General features: G+C 41.3%; 2 protein-coding genes across 9 annotated transcripts; one reads left to right on the forward strand and one right to left on the reverse strand.

Annotated features, from left to right (window-relative positions):
• Nucleotides 1-4,550: 4,550 nt before the first annotated feature.
• LOC307032186 (uncharacterized protein) lies at nt 4,551-11,344 on the forward strand. 4 transcript variants are annotated; one of them, XR_013806173.1, is made up of 14 exons: nt 4,551-6,557; nt 7,068-7,143; nt 7,491-7,686; nt 7,869-8,070; nt 8,274-8,349; nt 8,618-8,898; nt 8,979-9,029; nt 9,119-9,172; nt 9,279-9,352; nt 9,464-9,535; nt 9,793-9,998; nt 10,182-10,278; nt 10,757-10,860; nt 11,019-11,053. XR_013806173.1 is itself a non-coding variant. In XM_079670012.1 (13 exons), the coding sequence occupies exons 1-13, from the start codon at nt 6,480-6,482 to the stop codon at nt 11,218-11,220; spliced, it is 1,629 nt and encodes a 542-aa protein (XP_079526138.1). In that variant the 5' UTR covers nt 4,556-6,479; the 3' UTR covers nt 11,221-11,344. The 4 variants fall into 4 exon arrangements, 1 of the variants encoding a protein (XP_079526138.1); XR_013806174.1 differs by lacking the exon at nt 10,182-10,278 and having other exon boundaries at nt 11,019-11,036; XR_013806175.1 differs by lacking the exons at nt 10,757-10,860; nt 11,019-11,053 and adding an exon at nt 10,368-10,508.
• Nucleotides 11,345-11,570: 226 nt separating this feature from the next.
• LOC307032187 (uncharacterized protein) lies at nt 11,571-26,316 on the reverse strand. Of its 5 annotated transcripts, none has more exons than XR_013806176.1 (13): nt 24,442-26,316; nt 24,283-24,323; nt 20,675-24,175; nt 17,816-17,919; nt 15,610-15,661; nt 14,360-15,030; nt 14,195-14,240; nt 13,711-13,802; nt 13,494-13,604; nt 13,069-13,345; nt 12,531-12,705; nt 12,038-12,149; nt 11,571-11,922 (listed from the first exon to the last, which is right to left on the reverse strand). XR_013806176.1 is itself a non-coding variant. In XM_079670016.1 (13 exons), the coding sequence occupies exons 6-13, from the start codon at nt 15,628-15,630 to the stop codon at nt 12,115-12,117; spliced, it is 1,428 nt and encodes a 475-aa protein (XP_079526142.1). In that variant the 5' UTR covers nt 15,631-15,661; nt 17,816-17,919; nt 22,975-23,064; nt 24,098-24,175; nt 24,283-24,323; nt 24,442-26,316; the 3' UTR covers nt 11,571-12,114. The 5 variants fall into 5 exon arrangements, 4 of the variants coding, with proteins under 4 accessions (XP_079526142.1, XP_079526141.1, XP_079526140.1 ...); XM_079670016.1 differs by having other exon boundaries at nt 11,571-12,149; nt 22,975-23,064; nt 24,098-24,175; XM_079670015.1 differs by having other exon boundaries at nt 11,571-12,149; nt 20,675-23,064; nt 24,098-24,175.
• Nucleotides 26,317-26,566: the final 250 nt, after the last annotated feature.

A 26,566-nucleotide genomic window follows, 5' to 3' on the forward strand; every position in this document is an offset into this window, starting at 1 on the left:
TTATGTTGTCAAAAGTCAGAAAGGTGACATCAGTCCAGTGTTTGAGGTAGTGCCTGAAAGTGGTGGAGGCAGGACAAGGATCCTCCACAGGAATCTACTTTTACCATGTGACTTCCTCCCAGCCACAGATGACAGATATCAGGCTACCATCCCAACTCGAACAAAGAAAAGAAACAATTACACAAACAGACACACATCTGTGACCAAGTACACACAACAAACAAATGTTGATGAGGAATCCGACGATGACTTTAATGATGTAACATTCACCTGGCCTTCAGCGGAACACCAAAGGATGCCTGCGCTTAACCCCTCTGCTCAGAAGTTCCATCCTCAAGAGGGAAAGATGATCTCGGGAAGGAGGGAGCCACTGCAAAGCAGGGAGGAGGAACAAGAGGAGCAGGTTCACACAGTGACATCTGACGAAGGTGAGGAGGATGTTGTGACAACAGCTACAGAGAGCTCAGAGGAGGAAACAGTGGAAGACTCGGAGCAGAGGACAATGTATCCAAGACGACAAAGAAAGCAACCACAGACTCTGATTTATGACAAACTTGGCCAGCCTAGTTTCGCAGAGAGAACCATTTCCACCAAAGAGATAGCTTTAAATGGCTTGGAAATAATGGACTTGGAAATAAATAAGAAAAAAAAAAGAAAAAGTAAATGACACTCCTTGTCTCTCTGCAAGTATACCTAAAGGGCCTTGTGTTAATGTGATTGTTGGCTGAAATTTGTGTTGTGTGGATTGGGTTCCAGAATTGATTTAGAAAGGAAAATGATGACCTTTTCAACAGTATGGACTCATGGTTTTGTAATATGCATTAAAGATGCAAATGTTTGGGTTTAAAAAAAAAGAAAAACTGATCAAATCAGTAGTATTCACAACTGCAGTGAACAGCAGCTTGTGTATCTCATTAAGAAGTGTTCTATTCAAAATGGCCCATTCTCTTGTCTTACTACCCATGTAGTTGTTTAAGATTAGTAGGTGTAAAGGAAAATGTTGAGACGACATTTTGTAGGTGGGGGAGAGTGTGACGATATAGTTCACGATGTGTTATGTTTATTTGTCTAGTGTCTTTGTGCCAACTATGTATGAATGTTTGCATGTTATGTTTACTGTTGAAGCAGGGTTAGTTGGTGCATGTAGTTGCCTGTTTTTGCCACAAGGCTCCGCCTGAGGGTGTGAAGGTGAGGAAGAGCGTTTCTTCCTCTGTGGTAGGCTCTGTGCACAAGATGGCGTCTATCAACTTCCGGTGGCTGGGTGTGCGCACCAGTACTTCCGGTCTGCGGTGTTGTGGAGTTTGAGCGGGTGATTAGCGATACATACAATAGATAGAGAGAGAGAGATAGATCGATAAATAGATAGATAGAGAGAGAGATAGAGAGAGAGAGAGAGAGAGAAAGATACATAGCAAGATACATAGCATACAGATAGCGATATATAGTTAGCATAGATAGATAGAGAGAGATAGACAGAGACAGAGAGAGAGATAGATAGAGATAGAGAGAGATAGATAGAGATAGAGAGAGATAGAGAGATAGATAGATAGCAAGATACATAGCATACAGATAGCGATAGAGTTAGCATAGATGATGAGCGGTAAAGAAAAGCGATTGGCCTTCCAGCGGGTAAGAAAGTCGGCACTACATTGCTGTGTGCCCCTTTGTACACATTCTTCCCGTTATAATCGGGAGATAAGTTTACATGCCAGGGCTCGACATTAAGGGCTGCCCGATGGCCCGGGGCCATCTAGTATTTAGCTCTGGCAATGAAGCCTCACCTGCTGGTTGCCCGTCGGGCAATCTATTATGCCAGCAGCTCGCGGATCCAGTAATGAGTGACCCGACAGTAAAACTAAACATATCTATAACTAGTTTAGGTAGTTTGAGAGGTAATTAAAATAGCTACGTGTGATATTCTAACCTGAAGTGTGTGTTTTGTCCGCTCACCGCTGCATGTGATCATGCAGTGCTGCGTGTCGACTCGTCAGCAGCAGCTGATCTCTCTCTCCCGTCAGATTAGACTTCACTCGCGTTTATGTCCATATTTATCAGATCTAGCTAGTTCTAGCTAATGAAAGGACTACCTGCTTATTAAAAGACACCTAAACAATAAGTGTCGCTATGGTTGAGGCCACAAAGTATAGCGCAGCATTATGCATTTTTTTACATGCCCATCGGAACCCCGAGGCATTACCAACAGATCAACGCACAATCAACACAGGATATCTCTTTCTCCACATTAAGTGTTGGACATTAGAATTGACTATTCTTGTCTGTCACATACTCTTCTTGTCTGTCACATAAGTGGTGCAACTGAAGCGTTATTGTCCTAAAGGGAAATGATTGTGACCGAAGAGATTTAGATTTGCCGGCCAACGGGAACTCTGACGTCGCCATTTTGTATGCTTCGCGGATGCGCTCGGCTCCTCTCGACTGCTGCTCGGGTCTGCTCGGTCAGCTTCCGGATGAGGAGGCATTCGTTTGACCAATTTACAGTAGATAACATTACAAACATTTTTAACAGGGGCCATAATAGTGTAAATAATGTTTGTTTTGGCAGTAAAAACTGAATGTAATGTTTTCTACTTTTTTACATCTGGGAAGGCATTTGCCTTCATCAGATGGAAAGTGTCTTGACCAACAACTTAAGTATTTATTATAGCTATGCAGGGCATGCAAGCGAGCAAACACAAACAAGAACAAACAAACAAGTGAAATGAAGAATAAAATTGAAATTGTACAATATAATATTGTGCTGGTTCATCTCATAATTCAGTCTAGAGAATGCACCAGACAGCATCTAAGACCTGCAAAAATCTAAATGTTCTAGGGGGAGGCCCCCCAAACCCTTCGTGGCATTTCGTCCGCACGCATTTTTCAGGAGAATCTCTATTGGGCTCAGGGCCATCTGTAAATTAGCTTAGATGGCCCACAGGGCCATCTCCCAAAATCCTTAATGTCATGCACTGCATGCATTTCCCATTGATGCTGAGGTAAAGGCTCAGTGGCTGATCAAGGTCCGTAGGGACAATTTCAGCCCCACAGGAACACTTTGCCACTGCAATCTCCACTGGTGAGCAGTTCTCAAAGACAATCTACACATTAAAACAAAATATCACTCATTTTACATTTAGGACACTGCTTCAATACAACACAGAAAAATTAGAAAGCTGAGAGCAGGCTGATCAGGCAAGTAGTAGGTGTGGGAAAAGGCTAAACCATGTCAGGTTATCAGTCACATCACATACACAGAAGTTCTGCTGTTTGGAATACTGTAATTTAAGGACATTCAAACAAATAAGCTCTATCAGCTGTCTCAATTTATTATCTTATTATTATATTATAAGTTAACTACATAAAATGTGTTAGTAGAACGTTGAACAGCTTAACATAGATGTAGGGTACAAAACCAGCACTTACCTAACACTGGCCAACACAAATAATTGGACCCTACATGGATTATACTAACCATACATACAGTAAAGAACAGCAGCCGTCACAACCAGTTTCTGGGGTTTCCATGAAAGCAGAGACAGTTTTCAACCTCTCATTAAGAATCTTTGATGAAAGCTAAGTTTGGGTTTAGCTAATGTATTTATAATTTTACACGACAGGGTTACAAAACGAAAATAAATCTGTAGCCCCTTCATGCTACACACACATAGCTAGTTGATGTGAGCTCATTTATTGTCAGTATTATCACGAATCTGTTGCAAAACGTCAGCTAGCTGGGCTTTTTTGAATCCTAAATCACAGGTTACCTACTCTAGCTACATCAAAACCCCAGAACATGAACCTGATTGAGGCTTTGAACCGATGAACACTTTTTATTTTTCTCCCTACTCTGAGATCGTGAGGCTTTTCATGCTTTCTCATGGACCTGTAACAGCTAGCCCTGACGCTCACTCTCCCTGAAGGTAGATCTTTGTTTGAAACTGTGGGGAATTGGACATCATTCATGTTATCCAAAACACGTAATAGTACATCATGTTTTGCTTTACACTGTATCAAGACTGTCAAGTTGTCAAAGTTAGCCAGTAATTACAGCTTTGTTTGTCACTTACCTTCATAATTGTCGATGTAACTGGATATGTACATCTTGAACCCCTTTTCTCTTTTGCTCCTCGGAGCTGAGCTTGCCGCTTGTACCAGCCGATGTACATCACTGATGTTAACCTTCGGTAGGTCTTGGAGACATCGAGTGTAAAATAGTGCCATCACGTTAACCTTCTCACTTTGCTCTACCGCTATCTGTATGCTATCTATCTATCTATCTATCTATCTCTCTATGCTAACTATATATCGCTATCTGTATGCTATGTATCTTGCTATCTATCTATATATATCTATATATCTTTCTCTCTCTCTCTCTCTCTCTCTATCTATCTATCTATCTCTCTCTCTATTGTATGTATCGCTAACCACCCGCTCAAACTCCACAACACCGCAGACCGGAAGTACTGGTGCGCACACCCAGCCCGCCGGAAGTTGATAGACGCCATCTTGTGCACCTAGCCTATTAAGTTGCCACGAGTGAGAAAAGACAAGTGATGTCCGCTTGAGTCCTTGAGTGCAACATTTACACTAGGGATCGACCGATATGGCTTTTTCAAGGCCGATACCGATTATTAGTAATCAAGGAGACCGATAACCGATATTTGGAACCGATATACATTTGCAGTAAAATCAAAAAATCTTGGTGTCAAAATGTAGAATAACACAAACACAGCCTCTTTGAAATGCATTTAAGCATATATTATGTTTAATGAACTTTTAAACATCTTACAACTGGTTTCCTTTTTTTTAGTGCTGCCATAGATCTGCAATGAGTTCGAGAGAGACAGAGTTAAAAGTGGGGCTGCAGGCTGACATGCTTAACTAACAATAATGCTTAATTTATTATATCAAAACAATGCCTGTCTATCTAGCATAAAATCCCAATAAACTGCTAGCAACTGTAAAACACTAGTGCTAGCTAATGTTTTGCAAAATATTAAAAGTGAGGCTTACAGTAGACCTAACGTTAGTCTAGTAGCCTCACTTCTAATATCTTTCTAAACATTTGCTAGATACATGTTGGCTAGCTAATGAGCTTCACATATCAACCTGAAAAACTGCGAGGCTCCACTCGCAGCCCCACCTCCGCACCACTAGGCTTGTTTGAGACGCGTTGCGGCTCGCCTCGAAAGTAGACGAGAATAGCCGATCGCAACCGGGGGAGGTCTCAAAAAGCTCGCCTGAAGTCGGACAGCTCCGAGTCGGCTTCTTCTTCTTCTTCTACTTCTTCGCCTTCTTCTTCTTCTTCTCTCGGTTTTTTGGCGGATTGCAAACCACTTTAAGGGGCATACCGCCACATCCGGAGTCGGCTTGACTCGGTTTGCATGATAAAGAATGCACACATGTGTTTAATCGTTAATGTCAGATATGTACTAAGTAAATACATTTGTTCCTGCTCAAGATTAGATTCAATTTTATTGTTATTGCACATATTACAGGTACTGAGACAACGAAATGCAGTTTAGCTTCCAACCAGGAGTGCAACAAGCAGTAAAGTGAAAAGTAATGTACACAATCTATAGAATAAAATATAGAATGAATTGAATGATGAATAAACAGTGAGGGGTATGAATACACTAGATATACACAGCAGCCTGTGAGCAGTATGAACAGTGTGTATGAATATGCTAAGATATGTAAAGTATGAAAACGGTAAGCAGTGCAAGTATAGTATAACATATATAGATATTAATGTCATGATGATAAACATTGTGGAACAATGATGAAAAATGGGAATGGAAGTGGCTACGTAAAACTGACACAAAACAACAACGAACTTTTGCCGAGCCAATGGAGAGCTTCATCAGCAGCACGGGGTAAAAACCACCAATGAGCGCTCAGCTCGAGATACCAGCGAGTCGTTTCCCATCAAGCATTTCGCCTCCGCAGCCCGTGGAGAGGAACTGCGGCGCCTTGCCGCGCCTCGCTCTCAAGGCTGCGGGCGTCTTTATCCTGCGAGATTTCAACGTCTCATGTGAGCGAGCCTCCAGAGCAAGTCGGACAAAATGACTAACCATCATGCAACGCACGAGCAAGACGTTGATCGAAATTGCGCAGGTCTGCGCAGGTCTCGCTTTTCTCAAACAAGCCTAGTTATGGCGGCAAATCTCTGTCATAAATCGCGAGGGCATATGAGATCCACGCGAGCACAAGTCAAGCAGCCGTGGACATATATTATTTTCGCGAGCACTAAAACGGCACTCGCGCGAGAGCAATATTGAAGCCTGCAGGGGAGAAACATGCCTTGAGCATGTGCAGCATCTACATGAGCTCTCCTTGGTCTCCTGCGCTCTCGCGAGCAATTCCTGCTCTTCTGCTCGTGAAACTCTGGCCTGCTCTCGCGCGCGGAGAAATGTTAGGAAGTGGGCTTACCGTGTCCCAGTAACACCAAATCTAATTGGTTACACCTCTCCTCTTTTATGATTGGCCGTTTTCAAATGAAGAGGGATATCGGAGCGGGAAAGCCCCGCAGAAGAAGAATGGCTGACGACAAGGAGGTACGTGCAAAAACCGGTACTTTTAGCTATGCATATAGAAAACAATGGTTTAACATAACTATCATTTTATCTGCTTGACGGGCATTTAAGATATTGACATTGCATTATTTACAAGCCACGGTATAAGAAGAAAGTGACACAGCTGTCTGCCCGCAATAATAAAAGTTAGCTAAAGTTAACTGTTAGCAGATCTGGATAAACAAGACGACATGTCTTTGCACTGTGATTGTGACAATCAATTTGACTATTTCTTGTTTGTGTCTGTTTTAGATAGATAGATAGATAGATACTTTATTTGTCATTGTAACAATTACAGCGAAATTACATCGACTCAAAGTCAAAGTGCCAGTGCGCAACAACAAGACAATAATTTAAAAACAGCAAGACAGTATAGACAGTATAGTAAGACATGATCCATTTACACTTGAAGTGTTATTTGTCTAAAGTGTTTATGTGCATTGTCCCTATTGAAATAAATGATTAAATGAAAAATGCTATCTATTTTAACAGATAGAGTTACAAAATGCTGCCAGGCGTGTCGTTGAGTTGCTGAGAAGTGCCTTGGCTGAACCAACTTCTCAAAATCGTAAGTAAAACTAGGGGGAGATCACTTGTCTTCACAGATTCATCTAATGGTCAGTCGTTTACAAAAAATTACAGCTGCAGTCTTGGCCGGAGGAAGCACGCCGAGGTGTTTCAGTGACAGTTTTACCAACCTATATTAAAACCAGAGTGAAAAACTGAATTTCCCCATGGGGGATAATTAAAGGTTCATCTTCTTCTTGTTCTTCTTCTATTTATTTTCAGGGCTTGTGACTATCTGGGTAATGTTTAATTAATGAAGCCTTTATATATTCTAACTACTTTACGTATTTAGTACTCAGTTTATTTAGATTCTAGGGAATCATAGACATCTTTAAATTGTGTTCACAGATGAAGTACAGGTTCAGGGAGAGCAGGTGGAGGTGGGCAACAGACAGTCTACTATACAGGGACAGCAGCAGTCTGCTCTTGGCAACAGGCAGCAGGCTGGGACAAGGCAGCGTCAGGCAGTCCAGGGGCAGAAGCAACAAAGGACCCCTGGCTTTCCTTCTACAGCAGGAAATACAGTGGACCAAAATATGGCCAGGTTTGGATCCGTTAGGAAATAAAGATAGTTCTGAACTGAATTGCCATTGTAATAACTCGGCAATTGGCTATAATTCAGCGTATTTTTTCATAGAAATTAACGCTCTTCAGATTGTTTAGAATGAATATATTGTATAACAGCTTCTTAAATGCCTCTCTTACACATTGTTTTCAACTCCTCAGGGCTTTCCCCGGCCTATTCAAATCGGGTAAAAGTTATACCCCATCTCCCAAAAGAAGGGCTGTTAGGTCAACCCCAATCCAGTTCTTTCTGCTCAATAAGAGCACAGAAAGAACACCAAAGTCATCGGATGAAATGGTCCTTCTCCAGGCTGGACTCGGCAGGAGGACTCTCAATATCCCCGAAAATGCTGACCACTCCCAGGTAAGATAGAAAAAATAATAAGGGGAGGAGTCAAGATAATATAAGAAGCACTTTATTGATCCCAATTTGGGGAAATTTTTTATGTATTACTGTAGTTTCCCAATCCACTGAAGTACTACTGGTCACAAATCAGCTTCAACAGTGGTGACATGTGTGGAGGGTTATAGTTCTAACTGCACACTTGTTTTGCTCTTCCCACATAGATATCATATATACTTATGGAATCATATTCCAAAATGGTACCATTGGAAGGGGCCTGGATGCTACATAAAGCTGCTGGTAAGATACAATCTCCCTTATTAAATTCAACTGTGGTCTAGTATTTCTGCAGTTAAATCCTATTTATACCCTCTATCTTCTCCTACAATAGCTGCTCTTATAATAGCTCATTAATGCCCTTGATGGTTAGCATATTTACCTACCCTCTTGTTTTTAGCAATCCATGAGAAAGCCTAACACTGCAAGTGTGCATCTTGTTAAAATCAACTGCCTCCCCTAGAACATTCTGTGCATTAAATAACATCAACTTGTTTGTATTCCCACATAGGAGGATCAGGTCAGCGGAAATTAAGTGTTTTGGCACCTGAGGCAGAGGGTTACACGGGGGCCTACCTTGCCAAAGCTTTAGGTGGAAAAGGCTGTCTCTATATAATGCCCATCCAGGACACTTTGGACACCTCCCCCTCTCCCTACTCATCGAAGGAGTTCGAAAATATGCCAAAAGCCAGATGTGCCACGTGTCATCTAAGCATGCCTGTCCAGCTGTTGGCTTTACATGCACAAGAGTGTGAACCAAGCAGCTGTTCTGACCGCATGGATCTGGAACCGGTAATGTTATTCCACAAATAGCTATGCAGGATCATTATCATCCTGAATCGACAGCTTTTTTAACTGGTTACGATTTTCAGGATCTGGACCCAGATTTAGATGAGTCTCCAGCTACAAGCAATCCTGGGAATGTAAGCTCACTAATATTGTAGGTGTTTGTTTCTAAACAATTTTCATTGTATGTGTCATTAATTGGCAGTCTTTCTACATTTTATTATAGGCTTCTCCAAGTGTGCTCCCGTGTAGGACCTCCTGTTCTAAAATCGATATTAAGGTAAAATCAGGGCATTATTTATCAATTACATTATTGCAGATGATGAAGGTTTCTGCGTCTCAGTAATTCACTTGAATATTTGCTCTGCTTTTCTGTGTTTTTAAAGGTGGCCTGTCCATTGTGCTCAGAGTTATTTCCTGAGTATTTGGTTGAAATACATGCCAGCACTTGTAGAGAAAGGTTTTTTTTTCTCCTATTATGCACATTCTTTATATAATTTTTTCTTGCAGTGTTAGATATTGTAAACCATGATTAAGGCATGCCCCATTGAAATATTTTTTCCCTCATCAGTACATTGCAGTCGACACAAATTATCGATTTGGAAGAACATGCCAGTGAAGAACTGACAGGGCGAGAGAAAAGGTAATATGCTTCAAATGTACCTGTAATTGCTTATTTTAAACAAAAACGTCCTGCAGTTATTGTGTTCACTATTTGTGTTAATTGTACTGTTCATCAGTTGCCCTGCATTGTTATTGTTATGCCTTGAATATCATTTAAAAGACGCCACTTTACATCAGTCAGGGGTCGTCAGTTTACTCAATGATACAAAAGGGGTCTCTTAAGGGAAAACGTTTTGGATCCAGTTGTCTAATCAACTTCTAATTGTTTCCTTCAAGTCTTGCTGAAGCCATCGAAACACTTAGTGGATGAGTGGACACAACAACACTCTTTAATGTTAGTGTCACTAGGGAGGACATGTTTGAAAGGGGTTTAGGGCAGTGGAGACGTCAGAAGAGGTCTTCTCCCAAAAACCCTCTCCGAGTGTCTTTCATTGGAGAGTCTGGAATTGACCATGGGGCTCTCAGGAAAGAATTCTTAACAGGTATATGTTTACTTCCTTATAATAAATGAAAATATTCCTCAGTGTGTGGCGGTTCTCTGGTTGCATGCAATTTCTGTGCTTGCACAGGTTAAGGGCTTTGCATGACGCATGCTGTACTTTAACATATACAGTGGTCTAATTGAGATTATCAATGTATTGATCCACTTTTCCTTTCAATTATAGAAATGATGGCAGGTGTTGAAAGGAAGTTTTTTCAGGGAGGGAGTACAGGGAAAACCCCCAAGTACTCAATTACTGACTACCACAAAGAGCATTTCAAGTATGTAGAATTGTGTTCTGCAATGTCTTTTCGATGTTTATTTCATTTATTAATAATGTCTATGCATTGATTAAACTTTGTTAATGCAGGACAGCTGGAGAGATTATGGCAGTCAGTATAGTACAAGGTGGTCCTCCACCTAACTTTTTCAGAGAGTGGTGCTATGGATACATATCCACTGGGGAGATTCATAGAGATTCCATTTCCAAGGAAGATGTTACTGATCCAGAGCTCAGCCAGCTTATGGAAGAGGTCATATTTGTCTTCTCCTCAGATATTAAGCGTCTTTGGGTCTAGAAAAGCGCTATATAAATCCCATTTATTATTATTATTATTATTATACTCCTTCATATAACATGACGTTTGTTTTAGTATGGTTGACACACACACCTCTTTGTAGTGTAATTTTTTTTTAATTCTTAAAATAAGCTAAGGCTCCCATGACTTACTGTGTGATACTGTTTTTCTAATTGCAAAGGTTGAGATAGCTGAACCTGAAGCTATGTACGACCTTCTGGATCGGATAACAGCATGCGGGTACAGTGGTCTTGCAACGTGGGAGAGGAAGGAAGACATAATAAAGTATGTACATATGCTAAGTGATTTAACCCATAACAACCCATGTTTGAAACCAATCAATTATTCCTTTACACTCATACTTCATATTGAGTGTGCAGTCACTCTTTCCCTTTTTTATGTATGATTTTATATTATTGCTGTTATCTGTTACTGAATTATAGGGCAATTATCTTGCACTCATCGGTCCGCACTCTACCAATGCTGCAGCAGATATGCTCAGGCATGAAGCTGTATGGCTTGTGTGAGATGATAGTACAACAACCACAGCATTTCAGGGATCTGTTCGTCGCTGGCCTTCATGAAAAGGTCAGTATTATGTCTCTAGCTGATTTTACCACTGAATTTCAAACCTTAACCCTTTAACAGCCAGCGCCACCATTTGGTAGAGCAAATTTTGTGTCTTGATATCCCGTTGAAAAAATGTTTTAAAAGTTTAACTACCTGATTCAGCCATCTCTACTATTTGGTTGACATGTTATGCACAAAACATCCTCTAGATGTCACTGTGGTTAGAACAGAAAGCCATTCAGCTTTCCACTGAGAAAGTTGGCATGCTAAAAAAATCACTGCTGAAGAAATCACTCTTTTTGGTCAACTGTTGTAAGGTAACCATATCATTTTTGACATATTTTAATGTCAGAGCACTGACTGAACATAATTAGATAACTTGATGCACAAAAAAAGTTTTTAACAAACTAAACTAGCAATATAACTTTTTCAGAGATGTTTTCCAATACAATATGGTAAATAGATAGATTCATGGTAATATTACTACATCTTATATTACATTATTACTACATCTATACTGCCTTATGAGTCTCAGAGTGAAAGAGTGATAATAATTTATATAGCAGCTTTCATGCATGGCATACAGCCCAAAGTTGCACACAGATGAGCAAGTTAGGCCAACACAGGATATAGACATTTGCTGTTAGGCCAGTGGCCAAGAGAGACAGAGTCTACAGGTGAAGCGGCAAAAGATGAAGAGGAGATGAAGGAAAAACCCAAGATCACTGTTGGTTGCTTCCTTCAATGGCTTACGGGGCAGGCACACGTCCCCATCACCTCAACAGAGAGAGAGATGTTTAAAATCTTAATTGAGTTCGACCATGATTGCAGCGTGCGCTATGGTACACACGGTATGCTTTCCCGTAGTGAATGCATGCTCCAACTCCATTACCTTTCCGACAAGGCACCTCGGCTCATATCCGGAGTTCCTGAGCATCATAACACAGGCTGTTATGAGTAGCAGGGAGTTTAGCCGCTCATAAGAGTCATAGAATCGATGTTTTCTGGATTAGGGTTAGACAGTCTTTATTGCACTTTATCTGACAAGGTTTTCATTTGTTTTCATTTGTTCAAGATGAGAATACAGTCAAACTTTCAAGTGACATACTGTTCTAGTCAAAATGTTTTGGAAACAAATGGTGAAGTTGGGGAACCATTATAGTTTTGAGCTGTATTTTGTGTCGATTTTTTCAATTTAATTGAATAAAAACCCAGTCACCCGTTGTGCCAAGTAACTTTACTCTTTCATGAAATCGGCATCATGACTTATTTTACTCTTGGTACTTAAGTAACACTTTGAACAAAGGAATTTTACTTTTACCTCATCTGTTTCATTCAAGGGAGCTGTATTTCTTAAGAGCCACATCTTTCAGCTACATACTCACGGCAGAGTAAGTACAGTTCCTTGACCGGAGTGTTTGGGTCAATTTGCTGAAATACTGATTGAAGTTCAGTTGTGTCTTCTGGACTCAAAGGGCAGTCGAATTCGGGGACGACAATCCCTGCATCCTCTTCTTCTCCATCGTGGTCAGCAGCAATTTCCCAGTCAACATCTGGCTCCTAATAACCATAACAGAGGTTTTGAACACTTTGGTGAAATAAATGTCTTATAAACAATATGGAACAATGACATCAAGTAATAAATTACTTTCTTTCCCTACTCTTGGCATGACCATTTTCTGGGCATTTTATTCAGTTTGTGTTATTTTAACTGTAAAAATAACACAAACTGAATGAAATGCCCAGAAAATGGTCATGCCAAGAGCAGGGAAAGAAAGTAATCTTTTGACAATGTATATTACACAAAGTAAATGGTAAGTAATTACTATCGTGGGATTGCCCACAGTACTGAGTATGTAAGTCGCTTTGGATAAAAGCGTCTAACATGTGACATGTATTGTAATACTGAAACGAGATCAATACCTCTGGGCTCTCCGGCTGATCAATGTTTGTCTGCATCAGTCCAAGTTGCCATAACTGCTCTGGACATTGGTTCCGTTCAGTGCTGAGTGGATGATGGTTCCAGCCTTCTGTAAAAATCCCCAAGTCCATCTGAAGTCGGGGAAGAATGATGTAGTGCACACAGAAGAGGTCGTCTGTTGATGAGATATCGAGCAGACCATCCTCTTCGAGGGAAAGTAGTATCGCAGAGTACTTGTTGATGACAATGACTCTTACATCACGCCAAAGACGCTCAATCCTATGGATGAAAATACATGGTTTAGGGAAAACCAGTTCAAGTGATCTATTTTCATGCTGGCCTAGCATGGGTTAAGTGCAAGGTGCTTGGTCTACACATCAGATAAGTTCACCTCACTAATTGAGTTACTAAAGATGCTGTAATTTACCTCTGGTTATGAACACTTTTACCAGAGATGAAGCTTCCACGGTCGGTGCCGCGAACCGAAAACATGAATCTCGCGATCTGTACGTTTTCTACTCCTTGGTCTCCTCTGACCCTGAAATGTACACAGTTGACCAAAGGACTGTCAAAGAAAATACTCATCCAAAAGTGTCACAGTATTGATCTAGTTCTCCAAAGACTGCTTTTTTCTGTGAATTCACCTTAAAGGCACTCCATGTCTTTGTGTTGCCTCTAAGAAGAAGCCATAGGCTGTTGACGCACAGTTGTTGGTCGAAGCACCCAAGTACATTACCTGCAGAAAAGCAGAGAATATTTAAGAATAGGGCAATTACACACAATAACTAGACAACATTCTGTTAAACTGTGTATTATAGGGAAAAAAAGGCAGAGATTAAAGAATTCCTGTTGCAATAGAAATAAGCAAACAATACTGACATACAGTATACTGACTCATAATACTTGTGCAGCAAAAATAGGCAATGCACAAAATCTCCTTTATATCTACTTTGACTTTGCTGCTTCCTTTTTAGTCCATACACTTTCTCCATTTGGACCAAATTCCTTAAGCAAAGCCAGGACACAGCGTTGGGACCTCTTTTGTGGTTTTAAGTAGCTAGTCGGAAACTCGTACAAAAAATACATGTTTGTTTAATGTGTGTCTACTGAAGTGAAATGCAGTCTTACCTTTCTCGAATACCCGTCCACTCCACCAAATAAGACAATGTTATAACTGGAAAACCAAAGAACACACTGTTATAGCACTCTGGAATTGAAACACTGATTCTCCAAAACTGGGACATTACAAAGAGATTATTTCTTAATCACTTAGCGAAATATAAATACCACTACCGTATCAATTTGTGGTTGGTATCCACGTGCACAAGCGACAGAGGCCCTCGCACTGAATATGTTCTCCTCACAACACAGCCCAGACTAGCCAGTCTGGAGAGGATGCCTATGGAATCCACTCGATGCATTGAGGCAGCCATTCTTGTCCATTGTACACGTAGACCAATGGATAACAACCGTCCTTTGACCATTCGGTATCCAGCAGTGGGCATGTCATTCTTGATGGATATGACCACGTTATCCAACTCCTCATCACTGATGGAGCTATACATTTCTGAAACAGATAAGCCAAACTCTCTCATCCTTCTAAAGACTGTGCTTGAAGAAACACCTAGCAGCTTAGCAATGCAAGGCACCGATAGGTTTGTCCCCAACATCTCAACCAACTGCTGCCTCTCAATTTCAAACTTAGGACGTCCTCTTAGACCAATAACTGATCCCACTGCTGTATTTGGGGCTTCTGAATCTAAATATTGCCTAAGTAGTCCAAACAGCTCTTGAAGAGCTGGGATTATTCCTTGCGGTATGTCAACATGTCTCGAAAGTGCTTGCAGGAGGTACAGCTCCTGGCGACATGCAAACTCCAGGAAATCCAGGTCAAGTGGTGCTCGAATGAGTGCAAGCTCAAACTTCGACAGGAGTCTCTCCAGGATCTGCCGTTTCAGAATATGCTGTGAAGAAAAATAAAGTATTAAATAGTATTTAATTATATTTTTAAGAAATGTGGTAAATCTTTATTGAAACAATTATGTCAAATACAGAATAAGGCACATAAACATCATCATAAACGTTCCAAAAAATAAACTGAGGGCGTTTGAACAGAAAGAAAAGAGGTCATTCAGAAATTAAAGTGCCAAGAAACTTGCAAAATTCTTGGTCTTTTTTACATTTGCATCATTTTAAACTTTTTTTGTATAGTATTATTTATTTGAGAAAGGCAATAAAAACTGGGGACATTTTGAAAAAGCGACATTTGTGAATAAAATATTTTGCTAGAGTAATCAAAATGGTTAATTCCAAATTCTGTTTTTGAAAGCTACATTTTATATTATCATGTCAAGACCGAAAAGTTAATTGGTTCTTATCTTTATAATAGAATTGTTTGAATACTTTTGAAAAATATGTATAAAAATGTATTATCTAAAAAACTCAATCCATTTATAAGTAAGGACGGCTCTTGTGGAATAACCACAGAATACAGAAGCATGCCTTTTATTAAAAACAATCATTAGTAAAGTAAAGTAACTTACGTGAGACGTTTCCACAGCCATATTTCATCACGTTGGAGGTTGGAGGGACTTTCTGGTTTAGGTTTAAATCCAGACAACGGCCAATCATAAAAGAGGAGGGGTGTAACCAATTAGATTTGGCGTTACTGGGACACGGTACGCCCACTTCCTAACGTTTCTCCGCGCGCGAGAGCAGGCCAGAGTTTCACGAGCAGAAGAGCAGGAATTGCTCGCGAGAGCGCAGGAGAGCTCATGTAGATGCTGCTCATGCTCAAGGCATGTTTCTGCCCTGCAGGCTTCAATATTGCTCTCGCGCGAGTGCCGTTTTAGTGCTCGCGAAAATAATATATGTCCGCGGCTGCTTGACTTGTGCTCGCGTGGATCTCATATGCCCTCGCGATTTATGCTCGCGAAAATAATATATGTCCGCGGCTGCTTGACTTGTGCTCGCGTGGATCTCATATGCCCTCGCGATTTATGACAGAGATTTGCCGCCATACCTAGTTACTCCGCCGCGAGACGCTGCACGCACCCCTGTGTCTGCGTTCTTCGCACCTGCCTGTAATCTGAGAAGGTCCCGCCTCTCTGGCTGGCTCCCGCCCGGAAAATCTTCAGTGTTGATTGACACTTCAGTAATAGCCTATCAGATAGCGCTGTGGGCGGGACATTGCTCGTGTACAGAGAGTGGTGACTGCAGCCAGAGAAACGGGCCATTTCTCACGCGAGGAAACTGGCTTCCAAGCCAATATTTCAAGGATACTACGTCATCGAGTGCCGCCGAAGGACTGTTCCAATCTGAAGCATACTTTGAATTCCACCGAGGCCACGTCCTCGTTTTGGGGGTAATTTCGAGGCTGCACATTGGTAGACTTCGCGTCCTTCAAATCCCCACAATGCTTTGCGCATGGACCAATTTCAAAAACCCTTGCGGAGAATGGCTGAACTGACACAGCACAGCACAGCACACATTTAAATGTAAGTATGTAGTGGCGTAGAACATGGTAAATATGTTACTTTGTTGCATTTGTTATCACCAAAGATGTGTTCCGTGAAAGTAAAGCAAGTTCATAATTAGATAGGCATCGTGAGGTATTTATTTTCGGTACAGTTTATGTTGAAACCGTTAGAGAGAGTGGGACACTTGTTAGCCTGTTCCATTCTTCTTTGTTTTCCGAAGCCGTGGCTTGAAAGTATACTTGCTTCGTTTCTGAAGGAAGTGACTTGGAAGTGTGCGACTAACAAGCGAGTATCCTTGCGATTGAGAAACGGCCACGGCCGCATCAGAGCCAAGCGGCAAACTCTGGGGAACAGCCGGTGTCAGTACCATATGTGTTCGCCCTACCGTGTTCGGGGTCCGTCGCTTACCAATGACGTCACGCATTGTGATTGGCTGTACCGTAATCGCACGCTGATTGGTGTAACTAGGGGCGCTGACTAGGGTATACCGGGGGTCTGATCAAAAGATGAAGCTGTTAAGGTGCTGCTACCGTAGTAATGAGCAGCGAACCGCTTCAACACATGTATTTCGGTGTATTCACAGCATTCAATTTGTTATTCTACAGTATTGTTCTTTTATAGTTATTTGTTAATGTAACCCAATTTGTGTTCTTTGAAATCAAGAAGGATACCGCATTGTGTTTGTTACTTTCGTTGCAGTTGTAGTTGGCTTCCTATTTATGGACATGCTTTTATTTTGAAGGAGAGGTAGCGCTGTTGACAGGAAGTTGTTGTTGCTTTGGAAACAACGTGACGGAGATTAACGGAGAAAAGTAATATCTCAAAAGGTGGGGTAGGTAAGTTTGAGAAACCGGCTTGAGTGCGCTAGAATTAGAAAATAAACAACTGGAAAAAATCTGCCACTTCCTTACAGAGCCCCTCCTCCAACACACACGAACGTGCACATGACCAATGAGGGCACGAGATAAGTTTGTGCACAGATGGAAGGTTGACAGGCAGGTAGGCCATCCAATTACTTTAGCCGGGCCGGCTAAAATGATTGGTCGTGCTTTTTACAGTACTACGGCTTCCACAAATGACATATTTTTTTAATGGATTTTTTGTCAAAGCACTTAAGATATTCATTGCTATCGGGATGTTAAGAGCATTCCATGGAATATAACAAAAAGTGTATCTCGAGCCGGTTTCTCAAACTCAAACCTACCCCACCTTTAAGTGTTCACAACACATAAAGCAGAGCAGTCTCCCTCCCAGCAGCCCCTTGTCTCACCTGATCTGCATGGCTTTGCTCCAGGAGCACATGTCCTTGTAGCAGGTTGTTGAGGGTGACAGCTCCGATGATATACAACCAGTGGCGACTGGTCACAGCCCCACCTAATGTCAGCAGAAAGTATTAAAAATAATAATGATTACAACAAAATGCAAAAAATAAAATAAAATATATTTTAAGATCATGTTTAATCATCTGATTTGTCTGTACATTGCTGTTTTAGTCTGCGTCCTTCTAATTAGTGTCTACAGTGTGTGCCCATAGAGAGCCGCAGTGACGCGTCGTAAAACCCGGAAGTAAGTTAGTATTTTTAGCACTTCCGGTTCCTTCCTCAAAAAGCAATGCATTTTTTCCATAGGGTTTTGGAAAATAGCTCTAAATAAGGTCTGTGGTTGACACAAATTTAAGAGGTAATTGACGTTTTGTTCTACGACATTAAATACATCAGCAGTGACCCCACTGGGGATTTTTGAAGAGTTTACGTGTCTGAAAAACGATGGTTGTTACCGAATGGCTGAATAGGTCTACAGAAATTGTCGAGGCCGTTGCACGTCATTACGCCGAACACGTAAACACTCCCGCTAAGTTTGTTTTCCCCTGTGTTCTGCTTAAAAGCAAGTACCTGCCTATCTTTAGTATCTGTATATCTATATCTGACCATTAGAATCTGTATTTTTGAAATTGTCGTTTTTAACACCGTAGTTTTACAAATTATAGAATAATTAATTACCAGTGTTTTCCAATTTTACTCGGCAGTTCGTTTCGTTGGCTAACGTTAGCTAAAGCTAGCGCTACTAGTTAGCTACGCAATGGTTTGTTGCTTTGCTCCGGGTTGCAGCCACAGGTCTTCGCATGAAACGTGCTTGTTCTATCGTTTCCCGGCCAATTTTTTCCAAAGGAGAGTCTGGATTCGTGCCATGAGGTAAGCTGACGTTACATTTTTGTCCATGTCACGGTGAAATGTAAATAATGGGTAGTGACTGTATCGCCGTTATAGAGATGGCGCTGCTGAAAAGACCGCAACACAAGTAAAGATAATGAATACATCCTATTAAAACCTGTGTGGCTTATATGATAAGTCTTATTAGTACAAGCAGCATAACGTTTCACCATGTAACTAAAGATTGTAGTCAGGGAAATCAGTTTGACATATTGAACTAATAACAAATCACCTCTGGCTGGCAGAGAACTCTCTGCTCCATAGCTTCTCTTGGACGTAAAATCACATGTACATTTTACATTTATATTCAATTTAATATTCCATCCCTCACATACTTTTGTATATATAACTTATATTTTGTTTTTCTTGTTATGCTGCTGCAACACAAACATTTCCCAAATTGGGATCAATACAGTAATATCTTATCTTAATTAATTAAGAAATATAACTATTATAATTAGTGTAGCAGCTGACACCTATTTTCAATATGGATTAATCTACCATTTATTTCTTTAGTTCAATTTTCATCTATAAAAATGTCAAAATAGTGAAAATGTTCACGAGACTTATCAAAGTGCAAGGTTATATCTTTAGATGTTTTGTTTTAGCCTATGTACTGTATGTCTTAATGCTCTTACAGTATATGTGACGGTGTGACTTCCATGAAACTATATTTTATATCATCCCAACAGACGAGCTGACAGAAAACCTAACACTCTAACAACAACAACATTGCAAAGGCGAGAAAATGTAAATTAAAAACAATTCACAATTGTATTATTTCTTCTTCTTTCTTGCAGTGAGGTGAAGCTGACCTTGCACTTGGTGCCAGTAAGGATGTTCCTCACGCAGGCTGAATGTTTCTCCTTCCTTACTGACACAGAAACCCTTGATTTGCAATGCTTCACTAATTGTCATTTCCCTTGCTCCGTAGGGACACTTTACCTCAAGCACAGCGGAAGACCCTACCAGACCATCTGGAGATGCCCCCAACATTCCTGATTGGGAGAGCCACAAATCTGACTCATGGAGCTGCATCTGAGTTGCAGTGGTGAATGCCCTGACCCCCTCACATTCATTCATAGTCCCCCACTGTACAGACAAAACACCATCAAGGGCCTGTTGTTGCCTTAGCACCCTGGCAATAAAGGAAGCAGTCACACGCTTTGACCTCAGGACAGCTCCAAAGTTGCTGGCAGTCAACCTTCCTTTCCTGAACAAATGCCAGTTTGGGTTGGTTCGCCGACCAGTGGTAGCCACCTGAATTGCCCTCTGTTGCTCTTCAGACAATTCCATGCTTGCCACAATTGCCTCAGGTCCCTGATGCCCAACAGATTTGATAATTTCAGGAACAGTAAGTGTTTCCAAGCTGTAGTGTTCCTCTTCTGGCTCGGGGGAGAGAAGCCAAGAAATTCCTGAGAACCTGCCCCCGAGTCTGTCCCTCAGCCAGTCACGATCTTCGGAGGTAGGCTCTCTTGTCAGCGGGTTAAATTAGTTATTGGTTTCAACAGTCACATTAAAACAGTTACTAAATCAGCTTACTATCACCTAAAGAACATATCTAGGATTAAAAGACTAAAGTCACAGCAGGATTTGGAAAAACGTGTCCATGCTTTTATCTTCAGTAGACTGGACTACTGCAATGGTGTCTTCACAGGTCTCACTAAAAAATCTATTAGAAAGCTGCAGCTGATTCAGAACACCGCTGCTCGAGTCCTCACTAACACTAAGAAAGTGGATCACATCACTCCTGTTCTGAAGTCTTTACACTGGTTCCTCACTGACACTAAGAAAGTGGATCACATCGCTCCAGTTCTGAAGTCTTTACACTGGCTTCCTGTGTGTCAAAGAATAGATTTCAAAATACTGCTGCTGTTTATAAAGCACTGAATGGTTTAGGACCAAAATGCATTTCTGACCTCCTGCTAAATGATGAACCATCCAGATCTCTCAGGTCTTCAGGGACTGGTCAGCTTTCTGTCCCCAGAGTCAGAACTAAACATGGAGAAGCAGCGTTCAGTTATTATGCTCCAAATATCTGGAACAAACTCCCAGAAACCTGCAGGTCCGCTGCAACTTACTACTTTTAAATCCAGGCTGAAGACTTTTCTTTTTGTCGCTGCTTTTAATTGAACTATTCATATCTTAGACTGCACTGTAACATTTATCCATGTATTTTTTCTTTTAATGTTTATTTTATTAGCTTTTCTTTTTAATGACTGATTTTAAATGCCATTTTCTTAATGTCTTTCATTTTTTGTAAAGCACTTTGAATTGCCTTGTGTTGAAAAGTGCTATATAAATAAACTTGCCTTGCCTAATAAAGATTTCATGTGACACATACAATTGATTTGTTGATGGGAATTAATGTGAATAAATTAACTCGGTCTTAAAAGGTTAACGGTACTCTTGCTATCACTACTCACCGACACTATAAACCTTGTCCCTCATGCTAGCCTTGACAACACCGGTAAGCACACCTTCATCTAGGCTGCACTGTAACGTGTCCTGACTTGTAGTGGTTCTCTCCTCTATCTACACTCTTCTTGTCATCTTTGTAAAACGATATCAGACTGGTAATTGACACAGCCATGACTTCTAGTTAAATTCAGTGTGGCTAAAATGAAAAGCTTTGTTAAAATATGCAAGCACGCGAAAGTCAAATTCAGCTTTATTGTCAAAAATTCTACACGTGTTATACATCCAGAAATATCGAAATATCGTTTCCCACAGTGTGACATGTATACATAAAACAAAAAGGGCCTAGATAAACGTGGTATACATTAAAAAAAACGGGCCTAGATAACCGGGGTATACAGTTTAAAATGTTAATATATTTAAAGTTTTCAAAGTGCAGTTTCAGTGCAAGTCAGTTGAAACGATCTTAAGTTGGCGTGACGTTGAAGTTGTGCGACCCTGCTGCTGTACTGGCTTGTAGTTCGTTTATAGCATAACGTTAGCATTTTGCTTCTGCCGACTAGATTTATTATTCAAAAATTATAAAAGTAGGGTTGACATGTGGATATTATCCGGCTGAACAAAACGTGATCCATCTCTTAAATATGTGTCAACCACAGACCTTATTTCGAGCTATTTTCCAAAATCCTATGGAGAAATTGCATTGCGTTTTAGACGAAGGAACCGGAAGAAGTTTACTTCCGGGTTTAAGGACGCGTCACTGCGGCTCTCTATTGAGCTGTTTAGAGCCATGTCGGACAAAACCCGATCATGCCCCTCCCTCTCACTGTCTAAGTGAACGGTGACTGTAAAAACTACACTGCGCATGCTTAGAGTATTGTCCTATTTAATGTGTGTGGCAAAAAAATATTGACCATAGGGGCACTGAGCTGCCATCCCCACCATACATCATCTCAGATAATTCAGAGCTGATTGGCTGTAAGTACATGTGCAATGAGATTTCTCCATAGGATTTTAGAAAATAGCTCAAAATAAGATCTGTGGGAAACGTAGCTGTTAGATAAATGCAGGTTTTGTTCAGCTGGATAATATCCACATGTCTACCCTACTTTTATAATTTTTGAATCATAAATCTACTGATTAGATTTATGATAGACTTTTGAAACTACAAGAAGATAAGGAGGACTTTTACAAAAAAGTAATAGAGATTTTTGTCCAGAAGGATAGCCAAATGGACTTCATCTTCAAGTCAAGGTAAGACCGCAATTTTATTGAAAATGGGATCTTACTTAGGGAGAACAATTCAATATTTAAATGATAAAATTACATTGTTTGGATCCTTTTGTTGAACTGTCTGTTTAAAATTAATCGAAGCATCAGACAAAAAAAGCTTTTGAAAATAATATTATATTTTGATTTAGGTCAAAATATAATATTTGTAAACCTGAAGAGTCAGTGCCAGTGCCTCACCAGCCATGAACCTTATGCAGAAGCTTATATACAGAAATCTAAGTTTGTTGTGCCCCACTACTTTTGTACATATAAAAGCGCCACTGTGTACAACTGCTGCTTCAGGGGGGCCTGCGCCCGTGAATCGACCTTAGGCCGGTGAACAAGGCCGTTATACCTGACAGGTATCCACTGCCCACAGTGGAGGAGCTAGCCGCACAATTCTACGTCTCTTCCATGTTCACGAAACGAGCCCTTCGCCAAGGCTACCTGCAGGTTCCGCTGCACCCTGACAGCCGCAGCCTTGCCGCTTTCGTGACGCATGTCGGAGTGTTTCGTGTCAGTCTCTCACCTCGTCTCCGCTGTACTGTTTGAGACAGTGCAAGACGCGGCAGGTGTTGGACAGCCAGAAGTAGACGGTCTCTAAGTCGTCTCCTGGTCTCTGAAAGAACAAATTAAGTCAGTAAATCAGCAGGTTATATTCATAATTAAGAGACCTACCCAGTCATTTCATCCCCCAGATGACTGAAAAGCAGCTTTTAAAGCATCATGATTCAAATAAAGAAGAAACAGGATTAAATCATTTGGATTCCCGCTGTATGAAGAAATTAAAGGACGGCGCAAGTGGAAACAATTCACAAAGGGATTAAACCGTTCAAAACCCATGTTCAAAGTAAACCGGATTTTGCCGATGTGTTTATGTGGATTCAAAAGTCGTGAATAATCTACAAAATGGAGGAGAACGATCTGATCGGAGCAACTGTGACAAATAATCCAACTGAAACAGGCATGGACAATGACTGTTTTAAAAATGCGCTTATCAAAAGCCTGGTTTGGACACTTTACAGGCAGAAGAAACATTTCTATTAAAGAAACAATTATACATTTCTGTCTTTTTATGCCTTTAATAGCTACAGTACTAACTTGAATTTGTATTCAAATTAATACATTCTTTTTTATATGTTATTGTAATGTAGAGACAAGGCTTTTAGTGACAATCATGTATTGCATTACAATTAATGCAATTAAAAAAAGGTCTAAATATGATATTCGGCCTCAAATCATCTGAGGCCTGGTGCCCCCCCTGCGATCTTTTGCGCCCCCCAGGTTGGGAACCACTGGTTTATAGGAATCAAATGTGTGGTGTGATTGACATGTGCATGGGTAAAGGCATACTCCACTCTGAAAATAAATAATTGTGTACTTACTTGGGTCTTGTTGAAAGCCTTGTTCTTAAGCTTTTGCTAGACTAAAAACCACCATTGCTGTGTAAGTATTGGTCCCAAGTAGAGTGCGCTCTTGTGGACAACGACTTTGGGACTCATACTTGCAATGGAGGTTTTCAGTGGGTTTGTTGTATTTTTGAGAACAATTCACCAGTTGATTGCATAAAGACATGACAAAGGAACACCATATAATTGTAATATTCATATTTAATATCTTTTGTGTGATGACATTATTTTCCAGAGCCATACTCATCCTCAGCTTCAGGCACAGATACTCTTTCAGTCACTTCGAAAAGCAGCAGTGAAAAGGATTTCTACAGTGGCACTCTGAAACGCATCAGAAAAGAGGAGGAGTCTTTGCAGGGCCCACAAGCCAAAAATGTGGGTGCATGTTCAATATGTCATGTAGACCAGGGGTCTCAGACTCAATTTACCTGGGGGCCGCTGGACGTAGAGTCTGGGCAAGTCTGGGCCGCTTCAAATATTCCGCAAAAAAATTATAAAAAAATACAACATTAACAACATTTCATTCAACATCTTCTTAACATGAACTGTTCTTCACAACATAACTATGTACAGTTGCTCTTTCTTACCTACTCCTTGCTGGTAGAGACCTGGCAGCGCTTCCTCTCACACAGCTGAGCCACATTTGGTTTGAGGGAGGAAGCAGTTGAAACCCTCAGTATGGCTTGAAGATGTGCATCAGTAAGTCTGGACCTGTACTTTGACTTATTGAAGTTCATGGTGGAGAAGAGCTGTTCACACATATATGTGCTCCCAAAAAGGCACATGGTCCGCTTGAACATCCTGGAAATCTCAGGGAAGGAGGGGGGCAATTCTCTCATGAACTGTCCAAGCTTGTCTGCTTTCCCATTCACTTCCCTGAACTTGGCTTTGAGCTCAGAATTGCACTGCAGGTTGATGAGCTCCATTTGAAGCACACCAGGGGCATTTTCCACATCAAAGGAGAAGGGGTCTGCAAACATTTGGAAAGGGGCTCTGTGTGTCTTGAAGTCTGCAAACCGCTGATCGAATTCCTCCTGTAGCTTCACAATGGCATCAATATACTTCTCACCACTGAATGCTGTGCCCCTGTCCATGAGAGCCTTGCATGCTGGGAAATGGCAGAGGTTTTTCTGAGGGAGCTGGGCTTTCCATAACATCAGTTTTGTAGAGAATGCTCTGACATTGTCATATGCTGCACTAACAAGCTGGCCCTGGCCCTGCAACTTCTTATTCAGAGCATTCAGCTCCTGCGTGATGTCAACAAGAAAAGCTAAGTCCATGAGCCATTCGGGATCACTCAGCTCGGGAACAGCCATCCCACCCTTCTCCAGCATGAATACTTTAAGTTCTGTTCTCAACTCAAAAAACCTCTTCAGGACGTTTCCCCTGCTGAGCCAACGTACCTCTGTGAAGTAGAGCACATCCTCATATTCTGACTCAATTTCCTCCAAAAAAGCACGGAACTGGCGGTGCTTTAAGCCCCTGGATCTGATATGGTTGATTCATTTCACAACGACAGACATCACATTGTCAAACTTCAAGCATTTGCTGCAAAGGGCCTGCTGATGGATAATGCAGTGCAGAGCAATAGCCTCCTCCACACCCTCCTCCTCCAGTTTTCTTTGAACAAGTGCCACCAGCCCGTTTTTTCTCCCTGTCATTGATGGCGCTCCGTCCGTCGTAATTCCAACAAACCTCTTCCATGGCAGACCGATATCCGCAATGGCATCACGCAGTTGCTGAAATATCTCCTGAGCGGTGGTCTGGCCATGCATTGGTTTCACTGTAAGCAACTCCTCTGTCACTTCAAAATTGTCATCAACACCACGGACATACATTGCGAGCTGAGCGGTGTCAGTGATGTCTGTGCTCTCATCAAGAGCCACAGAGTATGCACGGAAAAGTTTGGCTTTGTCGCACAGCTGTTCATATATGTCACTTGATAAGTCAGAAATGCGCTCTGCCACTGTGTTAGCTGACAGGCTGATGTTGTTGAACTGACCCTTCTTTTCCGGACAGACTATACTTGCAGCCTGCAACATGCATTTTTTTTACAAACTCGCCTTCCGTAAACGGCTTTCCCGCTCTAGCAATCATCTCACTCACCACATAGCTAGCTTCGACTGCTAAATCACCCTCATTGCTTCCTTTCTTGAAGAGATTTTGTTGCTTCCATAGAATTTTTTTTAGCTCTGTGACTTTTTTCTCTCTCTCATCTCCCAGGTATTTTGCATACTCTGCATGTTTAGTTGACTGGTGACGTTTGACGTTATACTCCTTGTATACAACGATTTTCTCTGTGCATATAAGGCACGTTGCGTTTCCCCTGTACTCAACAAAAAAATATTCAGTCTCCCACTTCTCCTGAAATGCTCTGTGGTCATCATCGATTTTTCTTTTCCCTGAAAGTTTTGATGAAGACATGGCGATATATTTTGCTTCCACTCTGTGTCACTTGTGGATCACTCTGTCTGGATTGATTCCGCTGCGCGCATTTGATTGACGTGTGGCGGAGTTCCCTCAGAGGGGGGAGGGGCGAAGGAACTCCGCGCAGCAGTTCCCTTCCAGCAGCAGCAGCAGCAGCGGGAAAAATAAAATTGAAATATAAAGCGCAAACGTAAACGCGCGGGCCAGATTAACACTATTACATGATATCAACAAAGGGGCCATGAGAAACTGTCTCGCGGGCCACATCTGGCCCGCGGGACTGGA

The sequence above is a fragment of the Notothenia rossii genome, assembly GCF_949606895.1.
Source record: "Notothenia rossii genome assembly, chromosome: 3".
NCBI classification, from domain to species: Eukaryota; Metazoa; Chordata; class Actinopteri; order Perciformes; family Nototheniidae; genus Notothenia; species Notothenia rossii.